Source organism: Sarcophilus harrisii, chromosome 3 (assembly GCF_902635505.1).
Source record: "Sarcophilus harrisii chromosome 3, mSarHar1.11, whole genome shotgun sequence".
NCBI classification, from domain to species: domain Eukaryota; kingdom Metazoa; phylum Chordata; class Mammalia; order Dasyuromorphia; family Dasyuridae; genus Sarcophilus; species Sarcophilus harrisii.
Genome location: NC_045428.1, coordinates 556,690,935 through 556,708,858, shown reverse-complemented (window position 1 = coordinate 556,708,858; position 17,924 = coordinate 556,690,935). Strand labels below are relative to the sequence as shown.

Genomic DNA, 17,924 nt, shown 5'->3' with positions numbered 1-17,924 from the left:
TTTTCTTGTGCAGAAAGATAACTGCATAACTATGTATGCATATATTGGATTTAATATATATAACATGTATTGGACTACCTGCCATCTAGGAGAGGGAGTGGGGGGAAGGAAGGGAAAAGTTGGAACAGAAGGTTTTGCAAGGGTCAATGATGAAAAATTACCCATGCATATGTTTTGTAAATAAAAAGCTTTAATTTAAAAAAAATTGCGTATGTTTAATCTATATTGCATTACTTGCTATCTAGGAGAAGGAGAAGGTGAGAATGGAGGGAGAAAAATGGAACAGAAGGTTTGGCAAGGATAAATGTTAAACTATCTTTGTATGTATTTTGAAAAATATAAAGCTATTGTAAAAAAAATTAAAGCTTGTCCAAAAAACAAACAAACAAACAAAAAACCTAAGGAGTTGAATGACTTGGAGAATGGTAATGCCCTGGAAGGGAAAAAGATAATGAGATCAATTATGGATAGGTTGAGTTTAAGGCATTTCCAGAAAATCCCGTTGGAAATTTCTATTAGGCAGTTGGAGATGCAAAACTGGACGTAAGGAGACAGGTTAAGGCTGGACATATAGACCTGAGAATCGGTTGAGTAAAGATGATAATTAATAATTCTTTTCTACTAACATCTTGAAGATATCAACACAAGCAACTCAGCTTTTTCTATAATAGCATTCCTTTCTGTGCCCAAAGAGTTATAAAACCATGCATATCCTTTGATCCAGCAATACCATTACTAGATCTGTATCCCAAAGAGATCATAAAAGAGGGAAAAGGACCCACAAGTGCAAAAGTGTTTGTAGCAGCTCTTTTTGTAGTGGCAAATAATTGGAAATTGTGGGAATGCCCATCAGTTGGGGAATGGCTAAACAAACTGTGGCAATATGAATGTAATGGAATACTACTATGTAATAAAAAATCATGAGCAGAAAAACCTGCAAAGATTTTTATATGCACTAATGCTGAGTTAAGTGAGAATTAGGAGGACGTTGTGTAAGATCTAGAATGAACAGCAAGATTATATGATGATTAACTATGATAGATTTAATTCTTCTCAGCAGTGTAATGATCCAAGACAATTCCAAGGAATCCCTGAAGATCACATCCAGACAAAGAACTATAGAATCAGGATGCAGATGAACGCATACTATTTTCACTTCTTGTTTTTTTTTTTTTCTTTCTTGTGGTTTTCTCTTTTGTTCTGATTGTTTCATAACATTACTGATGTAGAAATACGTAACATGATTGTACATATGAAACAAATATCAGATTGTTTGCTCTCTTGGGAAAGGGGAAGGAAAGAACAAAAATTTGGAACTTAAAATCTGACAAAAATGAATATTGAAAACTGTCTTTACATGTAATTAGAAAAAAAATACTATTAAGTACATCATAGGATTCCTTCATAATATCCTTTAGCCCCCTTCTCATATGTAATCTCTTGTTTATGATGTATTACATACAGCGTGTTCTCGCCACTACTGTACTCCCACTCTATGACCTCTGGGTGATTTCCAAATTCATATCTTTGGAGACTATTTCATGATACATTTAATTACAATGCTTGCTGGATTGGATTATGAAAAGTAAAGCTCTATATTAACCTTAAAGCACCATATAATTTCATCTATTGTTAATAACATTATTATTAGCCCTGTTCTGTTTCCTAAACTTCTGATCTTGACAGGTGACCCCCTTTGTCTTTTGTCTTGGAGCCTGAGTTACATCAGCTGTGAATGAGGTAATGATATGAGTGCTACCAATTTCAAAGAAATGTGTGTAAGGATGGAGCGAGATGACAATTTTTTCCCAGCCTCTAGATTTCATAGATTTTAGATCCCCCTTTAATAAATAAAATCCTAGATAGTTGGCTGAAGCACATAGATATTAAGTGACTTCCCTGGGATCATACAAGCTAGGATAAGAATCTGGATTTGAATGCAGGTTTTCCTGATGTCAAAGCCAACACTCACTCTGTTCACTACATCAAAGAAATGTGTAATATGCAAAATGCTATATGAACAGGCCCTCTTATCTCTCCCCCACACCTTCACTCCCCCATCTTCTATCATGGGTTTGTTCCCATAGGCTCCCGTCTATTTACACTAAACCATTCAGGGATACAAAGTGAACACCTCTACCCCATCTCCATTTTAGGAACATCTAATAGAATTGTGCCTTTATTTGAACAATGTGCAACATAAATTCAGTCAGTAAGTACCCTGTGTGACAGGAATATGCATTAAATACAGTACACTCTTTCTAGGCCCAGAAAGTGGTGTGGAGAGGGGCCCGGCCAGCTGCCAAGTACCCAATCCCTCAGCATCTCTGACCACTTCTACCCATTCCACACAATGATTTCCCTCCCCTGCACAATGTGCAAAGTCTTTTTCTGGAAAGCACCAGATCCATAGACATTTACAGTTATATACAAAAAGAAAAAGAACATTAAAAAAAATTGTACAAAACATTTCATTTTGCACCAACGTAGAAAAGTGTCCTGTGTTTTTTGTTTCAACAAGTCTCTAAGCCTGGTTGAGTGGCCACTTGTTAGGCCATGGGGTGTATCCAGTCTCTGCAACCTGGCAGAGACAGATCTTCCATCCCTTTAAGCCTGGGGTTTGTCACAGAGACTCCTCCTGGAGAGGCCTCTTTTCTTCCCTGTTGCTCTCTTGGGAGTTTTCTCATTGTAGGGCTTCTTCTTCTTCCTGCCTCCTTCCTGTACTCCTAGAAGAAAAAAAAAACAAGCAAGAGACTCGTGAATGGGGTGGGGAATGGTAAGAAATCTCTATAGAGATTATTCTAGATACAAAAGAGATCTTAGAAATCATCAGATCCACAAATCTGATGATCAGAGATCATCATTTACAGTGGAAGAAACAGAGGACCTTCTCATAGGTGGAAAGTTCTCTGACTTCATATTCCTCAGCCTTCTTACCATGGTGCTTTGTGCCTTAAATTCTTTCTTTTCCCTGTGTCCTTTTTAAAATATGATATAATATAGTTCCAAATATATGGGTTACATTCTATTACAACAAACTCTCAAAATCTTTTTAGGTGTCTTCTTGGGTTCAAATAGTAAGAGAGAAAAGCAAACCACCTGGGTTTGGATCCTGGCTCTGACAATATAGCAAATCACATCCTAATTCTGGGCTTCAGTTTCCTTACCTGAAAAATGGGGACAACATTTGTACTACCCATCTCATAGGGCATGGGGAATCAAACATGACGTTCTTTGTAACCATGTAATGCTACATAAATGTCAGCAATAATGATAATAATAAATTATTATTAGACTTTCCCAGAATAAGACTAGAATAGAGATGTGGATGTTACAAAGAAACAGATTTTGGCTTAGTGTTAGAAATGTAACAGATAAAAGTTTATAACAATAAAACAAGTGACCTCAAGAGGTATAAACATAGGACTGTTACAGCATAGAATGTCAGAAGTGAGAGAAACTTAGAATACAGAATAATAGATGTGGAAGGTACCTTAGATTATAGAGTATCGGAAGGAAAGGGCTCTTAGAATACAGACTGTCAGAGCTGAAAGGGGTCTTAAAGATCATTTTTGTTTTTGTTAAGTTGTATTTCAATTGTTTCCAACTCTTTGTGATGGACCCCATTTGGGGGTTTTCTTGGTTGAGATACTGGAGTGGTTTGCCATTTCCAACTTCCAGTTCATTTTACAGATGAGGAAACTGAGGCAGGCAGGGTAAAGTGGTTTGCCAGAGTCACACAGCTAATCAGAGGCCAGATTTGGATTCATGAAGATGAGTCTTCCTGATTCCAAGCCCAGTATTCTGCCCACTATGGCCCGCAACTGCCCAAAGATCATGCAGTAACATCCAGCAAAGAAATTCTCCCTAAAAACATCCCTGACTGTCAGTCATCAGCATCTTCAGAAACACCTTCTTGCCTCATGAAACAGCCATTCCATACTAGGCTGTGGAAAAAGAAGTTTTTCTTTTCTCTTTTCTTTTCTTCCAGTATATTGAGTTGAAACTTTCCTCTCTGCAACTTTCACCCATTGTAATTCCAGACCTGCATAACGGAGGGCTATGCTGGGCAGTGGGCTAACTCCATTAAAGCATAACCTTTTGGGGAGGAACGACAGCAGACAAAACATTCTGCCTGTTGAAAATAAGGGACTTCCATTGGGCAGTCCTCTGATAGACCTTTTTCTATGAGACAACTTTCAAATATTTGAAGAAAGTGATGAAAATAAACCCTCCTTTTATTCTTCTCTTCTCCAGGCTAAATCTAACTATTCAACAAACAGTGTGATGTATTGGAAAGCTTGCCTGAGTTGAAATCACAGGACCTGGGTGCAAATCTTGGCCTTGTGGGACCTTGGCCAAACCATCTTAACCCACCAGTCCTCAATTTCCTCATCTGTAAAATGAAAGGGTTCAATTTATGGATCACTGATGTCCCTTCCAACCCAAAATCTACGTTCCTATTAGGCATCTGGTTCCTTTGACTGCTGTTCCCATAGGACAATGTTCTGAGTTCTTCTCATCCATCCATCCCATCATCTTCCTTTTAATTTTGCTTCAGTTTGTTGGGCTGTCCAGCTGCCTGTTTCAGGATTCCTGGCCAATTCTACATGATGAGGTATTCTTTACTGAATGAAAAGTTGTCTGGAGTGGTCTTTAACTTTTCTTGAACTCTTAAATCCTGGCTTTAAGTTTTCTTGAGCTCTTAAATCCTATGCTTTCCTTTGGGAGCACTGGATTACTTTCAGAGTTTCTCCCAGTCTTTTTTCATTTACTTTTTTGTTTTGACCTAAGCAAGTTTCTGAGGTCACATCTGAACTCAGATCCTCCTGACCCTCAGGCCAATGTTCTATCCAGTGTATCACCTAGCTTGTCTCTTGCTTTGCATTTTTCAATCTGATCCTCACAGATCCAAAAGAAGGAATAGGCTTCCTCACCTGCCACCTTCCCCTCCAGAGGGATCTTCTTCCTCTTCATCCTCCTCATTCCCCTCTGCCTCAATGAACTCTTCTTCTTCCTCATCTGTAGATGAAAAGCAAACAACCTTTAGAGTGAGCTGGAGCTTCTTGCTCCATCCATCCTCACCTCCACATGTACCCAAGCAGAGACAGTCCACCCTTGTTCATCCATCCGAGAGGAGGCCGAAGCATAGAGAGGCTGCTCCCAGCCTCTTGTTTGCTGAGTAGGGCCCAAAGGGAACAGCAAGTGTTAGCTCCCCCGGAGAATGAATGACTCTTCCCTTTTCCCCCTTTGTCCCTTTCCTTTTTTCTCCCTTCCCCCTCTCCCCAACCTGGCTGACACAGTGACATTCCTTTGTTTCAGAGCCACCGGCTGCCCTATCACCTGATCTTGCTGTGGCCTCGAGGAGGGACTCTGGGTAAGACACAATTTGTCTGCATCTCCCTGAAAGCACAGGAGAGATAACTGTGGTCTGGCAAGAGCAAGCAGAATGCTCTCTGGGCTCAGAGGTCAAGGTCCTCCCTGGAAACTCAACTGTGTGTCTCGGCTCTGCCCTGGAAGCCAAGCCTTTGAGGCCTCTCCCTGCCTGGCACGCCTTGTGCTGCTCACCCTGTTCCTCCAACCTTCTGTACTCTATCTTCTCAGTAACTCCTTTGAAGCTAGGTGGGGGACTTTTGCACCAGCTTCTCAGCTCTCCCAGGCTCAAAGCCTGGGTGGGCTAGCTTAGAAGTAACTAGGAAATCCCTTCCCCTCTCTCAGCCTCCATTTTCTCATCTGTAAAAGGTGGAGGGTAGGGGGAGTGGAACTAGATGCCTTCCAAGATCAGCTTCCACTCTGGTTTCCATGATCACATAATTTGTTTCACCTCCTCAGTTTCTTTCCTTTGATGGGAGTTTGTTTCCTGGGATCTGAAGACAGGGAACAAATCCCCTAATCTCCATAATCATCTTCCTTGACTTTAACTGGACCCTGTTTATTAATCAGATTGAATGTTTGGGAAAATGTTAACCCCCGGGACAGGCCTGAATTCACTTATACCAATTCAAGGAAACAAACATGAATTTTATTTACTTACACACACACACACACACACACACACACACACACACACACACGGCCTCTATAACCTGAGGGTAATTTTATCAATGTAAATATATATGTATATACATATATATATGTGTATATATATATATATATATATTTACAGTAGATTATTTTATAATATATATAGATATATATTTTATAAAATAATCTACTGAGTTATAGGTTCAATCCTAGCTCTATTGCTTATTACCTGTATGAGCCTGACAATCCACTTAATATTTTAAGGCCTCCTTTTCCTCATTTGTGAAAGATTGAATGAAAAAAAAGTTTAATAAGGGCTTACTGTGTGTCCAGCCCAGTGCAACATAAAATGAATAGCTTGGATTTAATAACATCTGAGGTCCCTTCTAACATAAATCTGAGTCATCCAAGATCTTACTAAAAGGGACTTTGGGGAACCCAAGGTGAATAAGGCACCTGACCTCCTAACAGAAGTTTATTATTCAGTAAGGAAGTTAGCACATTTCCAAATTAAAGGATAAAGACTTTCCCCTAAATAGTGGATTGGAGAGATGAATTAAAGTAATTGAGGTCTTTTGAATGCCTTCAAGTTACAGATTACCTAGGATAACTAAAGGAAAGGAATCGCAGAAAGTTAGAACTAGAAGGAGCCTTTGACTATAGACTGACTATTGGAGCTGAAGGGACTTCAGAATGAAGAATGTCTGAGCTGAGAGAGACTGTAGAGCAGAGACTGTCAGAGCTGGGGAGGCGGAAGGGGGAGGGGAGGAAACCTTAGAATTCAGGATTTTAGAGTTGGGAGGGACCTTAGAACACAGGATGTCAGAATTGGGATAGATCTTAACCATAGTGTGTCAGATCTTGAGTGGCTTCAGGGCATAAAAGTTAGAATAGAATTTTACAACTGGGGAATATAGATACAGATTATAGATATAGATTACCAACTAACAGAGATCTTAGAAAATCGAATAGACATGGGGGAAAGTGGAGAAAGATAGGGTGATAGTAAACAGAGCCTTAGATCCTGTCAGGAGATTCCAACTTTAATTTCAGCTCTAACATTTGTACTCTGTAGCCATGGTCATTTAATTTTGCTAAACATCAGACACATTTGAATATTTCAAAATCCAAAACCACCTTTCTTAAGCTGGCCAATAGAATAGCTCTTTTCTTACTGTTAAAATCATATTCTAATTCATTTAGATACAAATATTGATAATGCTTTTTAAAAGACACTTTAACAAAACTCAGTTTCCTCTCTACAAAATGGGAATAATCCATGTCATAGGATCATTGTGAGGCAATCTATTTGTTTATGTTAAAGCCCTTTGGAAATGTGAGATGTTATTATTAAACTGGAATGTTAAAGCTGAAAGAGACGTTAGAGACCATTTAGTTTCAACTCCTTCATATTATAGCAGAAGAGGCGGTTATTTGTTCTTCATTCTTAAAGAGCCGTGACGTCAGGAGGTGATACCATGACATGAAAGTGAGGGTCAGAGAGGGGAAGTGACTTGTTTATTCACATGGCTTGTTAAGCAGATGAGCCTGAACTAGAACAGAGGCCTTCTGACTCCCCATCCAGACCTTTTTTCCATTCTGCTTTAGACAAAGTCTGAATATCGGTCAGCAAAGGTTGAACCAGATTAATTCTAAAGTCTCTTCCATTTTTAAGATTCCCTGATTCTTGAATAAAAGTGTATCTTTGTAATGGAAAGTCTCTCCCTCTTCTCTCATAGTTTCCTATTGGTATAGTGGATAGGAAAATAGAGCCAGTCCTTCCCAACCATCTTACCTGACACGAAGTCAATTGCTTTCAAGGTGTCTGCTATGTGTTCCAGGTCCAAGGTGAAATAATCCATGTTCTCAAACCCTTGTTCTGTCTTGCCCAGGTGGCAGCCCTTGGATGCTTCCACGATGCTGAAGAGAAGAAGACAGGGTGGGCTGAGATCTCATCTCTTGCCATTCCAAAGCCCAATGAAAGGAGCTCCCTTTGAATTCTCTCAACTTGGAGAGTTGTTTATCCCCCTGTTTCTCACTGGTTCCTCTATATTTAGCCACACTCCACTTCCAGATGAGGGTACTGTTCCATGCCACAGAGGATCTGGCATAAGGATGCATACAGTAAGGGAGTGAGGCAGTCCTGAAAATAGTCAACCAAGGGCTGAAAATCAGGAGCCCCCGGGTTCTAATCTTGACTCTGTTTACTTGCTGGGGATCTTAAATAAATGACTTTATCTTTGTTAACCTCAATTCTCTTTTATTTATTTCTTTGCTTGCTTGCTCAATTATTCATTTACTCATTTATTCATTCATTTGTTTGTTTATTTGTGGGGAAGGCTGTTGGAGTTAAGTAACTTTCCCAAGGTCACATACCTAGGAAGTATTAAATATCTGAGGCTAGACTTGAAGGGCTTTAGTTTTCTTAACTGAAAAATGGGAGAGTTGGATTTGGTATTCATGAGGGTCCCTTCAATTTTTGACATTCAGAACCATAATATTAGAATGTAAGCCCCTTAAGCTAAATATACAGTCACTAGAACTTGGTCTGTATGACAATCCTTTGAGATAAGTGCCATTATTATCCCCATTTTATAATTAGAGAAACTGAGGTTGAAAGGTTAAATGATTGCCCAGTATTAAACTGCTAGTAAGAATCTGTGGCAGCATTCAAGACCTCATGCTTGTTGAAGAATGGATTGATTCCCCTCTCTGCCTTAACAGTCTAAATTCTAAGGTGCTATGAATCTCTGACATTCTGTTTTCCAGAGGCTTTTTTTTCCTTCCCAGCTCTGCACATTCCATTATAGAAAGTACCTTCCCCCTTCATTGCACAGAGATTATAATGGAGATAAAGCAGGAAGTTAGAGATAGGGGGAGAGGGGAAAAAAGCAAAGTATTTCCGGGCCTTAGAGTTACAGAAACTTTCCCAAGGACAGAATTCATCAGGAAAGGTCAGGATAAAGAAAATGGGAATTCCCTTTAGGTTGGTGGGGTATTGGAGCATCAAACCCCCTGAGCTTCTACCTCCCTCAGGGATTACTTACGCTTTGATCAGTGGCTTGGCATTCTGTGGGGAAAAAAAGAGAAGGCAGAGATTCAGCCATTGGACTGGGCACTCAGATGCTCTAAGGATGGGTACCCATGAGCCAAAGACTTCCTAGCCACTTAGGTTTCCATGGACCAGCTATGGCATTATTGCCCAACAACGTCTCCAGTCTCTTAGTTGTGGTCAAAAATCATTTCCCTGGCACCCTCCTCAACCCTGTTACAAAGTCTCAAATCTCACCAAATCCTGGAGGAATAGGTTGGGAACTCCTGAAGTTTGACCCCCCCTCTCCTGCCTCCATGATTCCCTCAAGAGCATAAGGAAGTGGCTTGTAGTAGAGAGCCCCAGACAGAGACTTGGCAGACAGGATTTTGCATACTGGTTCTTATCCTTATCCATGGTGTGACTTTAAGCTAGTCATTTTATTCCTCTGACTTACAGTGGGTAAAGGAGGAATGGATCAACACAATCTCTAAAGGCATTGCTAGTTCCAACATTCTGTATTTAAGTCCCTTCCCACCCTTGACATTCTATGTCCTAAGCTTCCCTGGATTTCTGGTATTCTGTATTCTTAGGCATCTTCCAGCTCCAGAATTCTATATTCTAAGATTCCTCCTCTCTCTGCCATTCTACATGCTAAGATTGCATTGAGGTCCTGTGATTCTTTGGAGGGTTGGCTGGGGATACTGAAAAGTCTAGCAGCTCACCATGAGGAAGGCGGCTCCTCCTGGCTCATCCATGGATTGGATGGCTGTCTCCACCAGTTTGGTGGCCTTTTCCAGCTGCTCCCGGTATTGCTGTATCAGGGCCTCAATGAAACTGATCTTCTCCTCTTGCTCCCGGGTGATTCTCTGTAGCAACTCACTCTTCTTCTCATCTAAGATGGCATACAGAACATCAAACTTTTGGCTCAGTTCCTCCTTTACTTGGTGGCTATTCTCCTGGAGAAAGAGAGAGAGATTCGGGGTTACCTCCTCTGGAGGACTGGATTCCCTTATTCCAGAATCCCTTGCTAGATAATCTTTGTCTCTTTTTAGCTCACATTTCTATAGTCTTTTCATACTAGATTTATAGCCAGAAAGAACCTTTCTTACCCCAGTGGACTTTCAGAAAGTGTTCTGAAAACTATTAATTAATTATTATTATTAACTATCAACTAACTCAGGGCTCTTGCTATCCAGGGTGGGAACTCTAGGATGTGTCAAAATCTGACTAACTCCCTCTCCAATATGGATTCCTACTCTTGTGGATTTCAGAAAAACAAGCATTAGAGTAATTTCAAAAATAAATTATGCTAATAATTTCTCTGATTTTGAACCATTCTTGCATCTATGATATAATTTTTTTGAGGCAATTGGGCAATTAAGTGACTTGCCCAGAGTCACACCACTAGGAAGTGTAAAGTGCCAGAGACCAGATTTGAACTGAGGTCCTCCTGACTTCAGGGCTGGTGCTCTATCCACAGAGCCACATAGCTGCCTTTTATGAGATAAATTTAACCTGATCTCATAGGTCTTCTAGTTTTTTGGTAAACCACAATGCTTCCTCTTATTGGATAATTTAAAAAATATATATTGCTGTGGTGATTTTGCAAAGATTTCATTAAACTTTTTTTCAAAAATCAATATTCATTAGTGATATTGCTCTATGGTTCTCTTTCTTTGCCTTATTCTTCCCTAGTATTACTATTAGTACTACATTGAATCTCATAAAAGGAATTTGTTGGTTTTTTTTAATTTTGAGAATAATCTATGTACTAGAAATATTAATTGTTTTTTAATCATTTATAAATTCTTTCTGACCAATGTTTTGTTTTGTTTTCCCTTTGGTTAGCTAGTTTAATTTCATTTAGAAAAACCATTGCTAGAATGGATTAAACCCAAGGAAGCAGTAGACAGAGAGAAAGGAATCACAAAATCATAGAATATTAGACTGGAAAGAAGATCTAGATTTCAATCTGAAATTTGAATTACTACCTATGTAATCTTGAACAAATCACTGAACCATTTTGGGTTTCAATTCTTGCGTCTGGAAAATAAGGACTTCTTTTCCAACTTTAAGTCTCATGGTCTCTTTCAAAACTCCCATCCATCACATCTGCCCCACCAGTCCTGGGCATTGGGCCTCTAATCATGACATCTGGAGGAGCCATTAGGGGCCATTTAGAGTTGGAGGGAGGAGGGTTGGGTTACAGTGGGTGGTTCTAATTTCCCCAGGCTGGGCCCTTTCTCCCATTCCTCACCTTGGTAACTCTACAGGAGTCTTCCAGCTGGGTGATGATCGTCTGTACTCTGTCGTTCCCAGCTACCAGCATGGAGATGCAGTTGCTCAGCTCGGTCTGGACAAGAACGATAGAGGAGGACCAAAATAGATTTAACCTCTACTGACCCATGAGAAAAGAGAAACAGAGACATTTCTGTTCCAGATCACCAACCCTTTCCTTTAAAGTTTTCCCTGGAGGGTTGGGGAACCTCTCTATTTCTAGGGACCAGTGGCAGGTTTTAGCTTGAAAAAGGAATCAAAGAATCATCAAATATTCAATTAGAGCCATTTAGTTCTTGGGAGTATATGATGTTTTTATTTTTAAATTTTGCTTTTTATATCACCTTCATTCTTAGCTATATCCCTCCCACTTTGCCAAAGAGTTGTTTCTTAAAACTAAGAATTTAAAAAGGAGGAAAAATAATATGAAATATTAAAGTTCAAAGGGACCTTAGAACACAGAATCTTAGAGTTAAACGGGACCTCAAAAACCAACCAGTTCATACTCTCTATTTTTACAGATGAGGAAACCAAGGCCCAGGGAGGTCTCCTCCAGCTCTGAAATTCTGTGACAATGATTTCCTGACTAGTTAGTAGCATAGCCAGGACTAGAATTGGGGGGAAAATAGAAAAGAGAAAAAGATTGATAACAAGGTAAGATGTAAGGAGCCGAGGGAGGTTGTGTAAGAGAGGAAGAGAAAAAGAAGGTATCACTGGCGGAAAGTGGGTAGAGGCTCCCTTCTCAGCACCCCCCTCACTGCACCTAGCTTGTCCCAGGAATAAGAAAATGGGATTTTCTTAAATCCTGGGGAATGTAGGAAAGGTTTGGAGGGGGAATTTGTAGATAATTTAGAAGGCAAACAGCCTCTCTACCCCTCTACTGTAGGAATAGCCCTGTGACCTGAGATGGCCTATGGGGAGAGAGGCAAAGCAGGAGGCACCATCCCTTGGGGTCTGGCTTTTCCCTAGAGCCACACCCTGAATCTCTCAAGTGACAGTAAATATAACAAGTGACCTCAGGCCTCCTTCCTCAGATTTGGGGGTGGGGGGAGATAGCTTCTCCCAGCGTCCCGGGAAGTCCATTCAAGGCTATTCATGAAAGGTCCAGCTCAGCACATCCCCTGAGCTCCAATCAGCAACATGAAGCATGAATTGTAAAGCCAGCCTTTCCCAGGTCCCCGCCAAGGCTCTCCCTTACCTTCTGGCCTTGGAAGACATTCTGCAGGGGGGCCACCTCGCAGGCCTTGTGGGCCCCAAACACCTTGCACATTGAGCAGGTGGGCACCTCGCAGGTCAGGCAATAAATGTTGATCTTCTCATCCTCGTGCTCCTTACACATGGGGTGGGTACCCTTCTGCAGGGGCCGGCTGAGGAGGGATCCAGCATGGGTCATTGGAGCACTCCCTGGGTCCTGCCCCTCCCTGAAAGAGCTAACAGTCTCACCCCTCTCTCTTCCCCCCTCTGGCCCTCAGGGCAGCAAATGGAAACTTCAGAGATTCCCCCCCAATCCCCACCCCCTCCCCAAAGCTCTGCCCCAGGAACAAACATGTTCTCCATATGGCTGGTAACAGAACTCTGATCCCAAATAAGCCAATGCCTGCTCCTGTTCCCAGGAAAAAGGGCAGCTAGCCCAGTTTGTGTTTTTGTTAGATGTAGGAGGCTCAAAATAGGGTTCTAGAGTCAGAGCTGGAATTAGAGGCCATCAAGTCCAATCTCTTCATTTTATGGATGATGAAAATGAGAAACAGAAAGATTAAGTTATTTACCCTGGGTCACACAGCTAGCAAAGGTGTGGTATTCTGAATGAGCAGAGGAAGTGGGGAAAGGGTCTTCCCTTCCCCTTCCCTACTTCTTAACTCTTAATTTTCGCCTGTATTTTCCTCCACTAATTCATACCTCTCCTCTCCTTCAAAACCTGCTTCAGATACTCCCTCCAGGAGGCCCTCTTTGACCATTCCAACTGGCTTTCATGGGGTTGTTGGAGCTTCTTATTTTACAGATTTGGAAACTGAGGCAGAGAAAGGTGACTTACCAAAGCTCACACAGGCAGTAAATAATAGAACTAAAATTTGAACCCAGATCCTCCAAAATTCTTTCCCGCCTTCTTTCATCCTTTCCTGGATCTCCTTAGTGTTTGTCATATACCCCTTCCTCCAATTTTCCTCCTGAGTTTGTATAATGCAGCAAAAGAAGCCAGCTCCGAGGGGCAGACTTGAGCTGTAATCCTGGTGCTAGTCTCAGCTTGCTGAGCTACCTGGGATCTGAGACAACTCATTTCACCTCTCTGGGCCTCTGCATGACTTCTAACATTCTTTCCAGGGCTGATGCCATGATTCCTCAACCAAGAGATGCTTCCCACTGCCTTTCTTTTCCCACCTTATTTATTTTCTTCTGGTCAGACTCAATGTCACCATCAGCTCAAATGGAAATGGGATCAACAGACCTGAAATAAGCATGTCTGCCAGCTGCACGTTGACTAAAAAACCCATACCCAGCTTTCTAATTTTTTAAAATTAATTAATTAATTGTGTTATGCATTTCATAATTACATTTTAACTTGGTGTGGGCCACATGCTGGAGTGTTGTGGGCCGTGTGTGGCTGTTGAAACATATATCTGACACCTCTCCTCCCTTCAGGTCTTATCAGCAGGCTGATTTTTGATCGTTGCAGTATGACAGTATTATTACTGATAATTAACAAGAAGGGGTATGGCTGAGTGGAAAGAGAGAGCCAGGAGACTCGGCTTCCTACTCGGACCACTGGCTTGTGCTGTGGTTTGAGATCAGCCTCTGGATCTTAATTGCTAGTTCTGATTGTGTGTGTGTGTGTGTGTGTGTGTGTGTGTGTGTGTGTGTCTGTGTGTGTCTGTGTGTCTGTGTCTGTGTCTGTGTCTGTATCTGAGTGTGTTTGTGCAGGCGCCTGTGCTGATGACAGCAGGGGATATTTACACGGCATTTTAAGGTTTGCAGAGCTCTTTGCAAACATTATCTCATTTAAGCCCCAGAATAGCTCTGTAAGGGAGAGACCGGAGGTATTATCTTCATTTTATGGATGAGGAAGCAGGCCCAGAGACGTCACCCCACTGGTAAAGGGCAGGATTTGAAGCTGGTTCTCCAGCTTTCAAGTATAGCACTCTGTGACCCCTCCCAGCCCTGACATCCCGGGTTCTAAGGGCCCTCCCAGCTCTGACCTCCTGGGTTCTAAGGGCCCTCCCAGCTCTGACCTCCTGGGTTCTAAGGGCCCTCCCAGCTCTGACCTCCCGGGTTCTAAGGGCCCTCCCAGCTCTGACCTCCTGGGTTCTAAGGGCCCTCCCAGCTCTGACCTCCCGGGTTCTAAGGCCATTCTTAGTTGTGACATTCTGGGTTCTAAGGTCTTTCTCAGACATTCTGATTTTCCCAGTTCTGACATTCTCTGTTCTAAAGGTTCTCCCAGTTCTGATATTCTCTGTTGTAAGGTTTCTCCAAGCTCTGAAATTCTGTGTTCTAAGGCCCCTCCCAGTTCTGAAGGCCCCTTCTACCTCTCATAATCTAAAAAATTGGGGCAGTATTTTTTCTTAAAATGCCTTTCCCTATCTCCTTTTGTCCTTTGTCTCCTTATCTCTACTTTACATCAGAAAACAGAGGTCCTACTAGAAAGCTCCCTGAATCAGCTCCCCGGACCTGATGGCGCTTGGTAAAGAGGTTAGATAAGAAGCTGGAGGGGAAGGGGCACTTGGGAAAATGTGCCACCACAGCTACTTCCCTGACAGCTTCTGGACCCCAGCATTGGAGTGAGTGCCACACAATTCTGCCTGAGGATCAGTGAGCTGCCAATTAGCTGAGTAGCCTCCAGCAGACCATTTCCCTTCTCTGAACCTCAGTTTTCTAATCCACAAAATGGATCCTATAATACTTATACTGCTTCCTTCACAGGTTGTTCTGGAGGATCAAAAAAGCCAATATGTGTAAAGCAGTAAATTAATGATAAAGCCATAAATTAATGTTAATCATTATTCTGTCACTAACTTGATATTATGGCTCTTCTTACTTTTTTCCGTTGAGGAAGAAGATTCCCAAAATTGGTTTCACCATCCTAAAGTTCTAGTTTTTAAAATTTCTTTTCCCCTTTTTAATCTTTTTTCCCTTTTCCCTCTTCAGCACTGGCAGCTGTGGCATGCAATGGATGGCATGTTGGACCTGGTGTCTCTAAGGTCTGAGTTCAAATCCAGCCTAGTTGTGTGATCCTTAAGCCTGTCTACCTCAGTTTTCTCATCTATAAAATGGAGATAATAATAGCATTGATTTCGTAGGTTTGTCACAAGAATAAAAATGAGAATATTTGTAAAGGATTTTGAAGTAAATTTAATGAAATATTACTAATATTACTAATAAAATAAGTATTATTATCACCACCCTAAAAGGTGGTTCAATCATCTGTCCATCTCTCCCATCTTAGCTCTAATACCTAGGGCCTGAGTACAAGGTAATCAGTGTCCATTCCTTGGACTCCTGGCAAGGGAAGCCTTACTAGATCAGCCCCATCAAGGCTTTGAAGCTACGGACAGTGGGCTCTGGAGGTGGTTAGCCAGACACAGAATCTGGCTCTGGCTTTGTGGGGAGGATGGGAGGGTAAGAAGGAAGGATGGAGTCTAGCATCCAAACCTTCTTCCAAGAGCTTGGCCAGAGAGAAGAGAGACCTCTCCCCCTCCTCTCCAGGGACTCCCACTGTGCCTCCACTCAGCAGCCCGGAGGACGTGCAGGAGGAACTGACCTTGAACACTCCTGTTTATAGATGTCAATGATATTCTCCACCAGCAGGTTCCTCTGAAGCCCATATACCCCGTGCCTGTCCATGATCACCTCATGGCGGCAGGAAGGACATCGGAAACGGCCTCCTGAGATGGAGCCACCCCGGTTGGACCAGTAGGGGTTGGCTGCCTGTGGACACCATGAATAAAGGAGAAATCGAGTCAGAGAAGTACCCTTCCTCTGCTACTCCCCAACCAAGATTCACTGTTTCCTAGTCTCCTTCTTCCATGGAATCAACCAATAGAAACTTTATACTCCCACTTCTGAAGCTTACAACTTATATGACCTTGATTTCCCTGGGCCTCAGTTTACTCATTTGTAAATTTTCAAAGAGATGTTTGGACTTTAACAAGGTCCTTCCTAATTCTAGATGGTGAAATCTATGATCCTGAGTTCTAATGAGGATGAACCCATTTCACAGATGGTGCAACTGTACCCCTCTCACCAACCAAAATTGCTTTGATGTTGTGGAGAGTCAGGTTGAATCCCATCTAAGAGACTTTTTTGTTGTATGGCCCTGAGCAAGCTCTTTCTCAGGCTTAGACTCCTATTTCCTAGTGTGTTTTGAAGCTCAAATGAGATAATATATTTGTGTGTTTGAATTTAATAACTGTCAGCTACTGAATATTACCTTCTTCTAATTTGGAGGTTTCTCCCCCAGACTAGACCTGATCCATCCACTCCAAGACCCCGTCCCTCTCTTGAGAAAGGCCCCCCTCCACTTCAGGAACAGCTGTGCTCCCTTAGCTGGGGGAGACGCTGCCTTCCTGATCACCTGCCTCCTGGCCCACCCCTCCCCCTTCTCCGCTGCCACCCCAGGGCTCTGGGCCCCCTGCCACCCTGGCTCCAGTCACAGGGGTCTGGTTTCTCTCTCCTCTCTCCTCACCTCCCTTTTATTACTAAGATAGTTGCCTCTTGGAACTCATTGGTCAACAACAACCTTATCAAAAGAGCGAGGAGGATGAGAGGATTAGGGGCAGCACTAGTGGGAAAAAACCTTGCGTCATGGAGAAGGGCAGGGGCAGCCAACTGTCTCCCCACCCCCTTCCAGGCCCCACAGGAGGCTTTGGGGAGGGAGCCGCGGTGGAGAAGGTGGCAGGGACAGGGGAGGTCATGGGGTGGAGACAGAATTGTCGAGATGATCCAGTCCAACTCCTTCGGTTTCCAGAGGGGGAAACTGAGTCCCAGAGAAGTTGTGACTGGCCTGAGCCGAGGCTCTAATCCTGGGCCCTTTGACTCTGTCTGGTGTCCCAGGCTGCCCCTGAGAAGAGAATACACTGACCCAGAGCCGAGCACAAGTCAGGCCAGCTCTGTGAGGGGACCAGGGCAGGTGGGCCGTTCGGGCCCCTCCGGACACTGACCTGAAAGATATCGTTGGCACATTTTCGGCACAGGTTGTGCTGGCAGGGCAGGATGACCACGGGCTTGGTGAACATCTCCAGGCAGATGGGGCAGATCAGCTGCTTCTCCAGGTTTTCCATGGGGTTCGAGTCATGGATCAGACCTGACTTATAATCCATTCTGCTTCTGGCTTCCAGATCACTCGCTGGCCCAAAGAGCTGAAGACCCTTGTCTTGCCGAACACCGACCTCCTTTCCTCTGAGCTCTTCTCAGACTCTGGGATTCTGTCTTTGTCCACGGTTCCTTGGCTATTTATAGCCAGCCCTGGGTCACATGAGCTGGTTTGAGAGGGGACTGACCAGGCACGCCGATGCCCAAATTGGCCAAGGGGCTGGGGGGGGGGAGGGAGAGGAGGGAAGGGAGGAGGGGTGGATTTCGGGAGAGTTGAGTTTCCTCCCCG

At 42.8% G+C, this 17,924-nt stretch overlaps 1 protein-coding gene and 1 long non-coding RNA gene across 4 annotated transcripts in view; one reads left to right on the top strand and one right to left on the bottom strand.

The window, feature by feature from the left end:
- LOC105749920 overlaps positions 1 to 8,271 on the top strand; it is an 18,151-nt gene extending 9,880 nt beyond the window's left edge. For all 3 annotated transcript variants that reach the window (XR_001120783.2, XR_004233350.1, XR_004233349.1), the window contains 3 exons: positions 1,687 to 1,740; positions 5,323 to 5,377; positions 7,917 to 8,271. This is a non-coding gene — a long non-coding RNA (uncharacterized LOC105749920). The remainder of the gene's footprint in view (positions 1 to 1,686; positions 1,741 to 5,322; positions 5,378 to 7,916) is intronic.
- On the bottom strand, positions 2,147 to 17,924 carry TRIM63 (tripartite motif containing 63). The gene is made up of 9 exons (XM_012545545.3): positions 17,485 to 17,924; positions 16,086 to 16,252; positions 12,534 to 12,702; positions 11,316 to 11,411; positions 9,781 to 10,014; positions 9,072 to 9,094; positions 7,820 to 7,944; positions 4,938 to 5,022; positions 2,147 to 2,726 (listed from the first exon to the last, which is right to left on the bottom strand). The coding sequence occupies exons 1-9, from the start codon at positions 17,641 to 17,643 to the stop codon at positions 2,684 to 2,686; spliced, it is 1,101 nt and encodes a 366-aa protein (XP_012400999.2). The 5' UTR covers positions 17,644 to 17,924; the 3' UTR covers positions 2,147 to 2,683.

Excerpts from the sequence above, each read along its gene's own strand:
- TRIM63 (XM_012545545.3), bottom strand. The coding sequence starts at position 17,643 with ATGGATTATAAGTCAGGTCTGATCCATGACTCGAACCCCATGGAAAAC. Across the intron at positions 16,253-17,484 it reads GTGCCAACGATATCTTTCAG|GCAGCCAACCCCTACTGGTC; the intron begins GTCAGTGTCCGG and ends TGGTGTCCACAG. Across the intron at positions 12,703-16,085 it reads TATAAACAGGAGTGTTCAAG|CCGGCCCCTGCAGAAGGGTA; the intron begins GTCAGTTCCTCC and ends ATCCCTCCTCAG.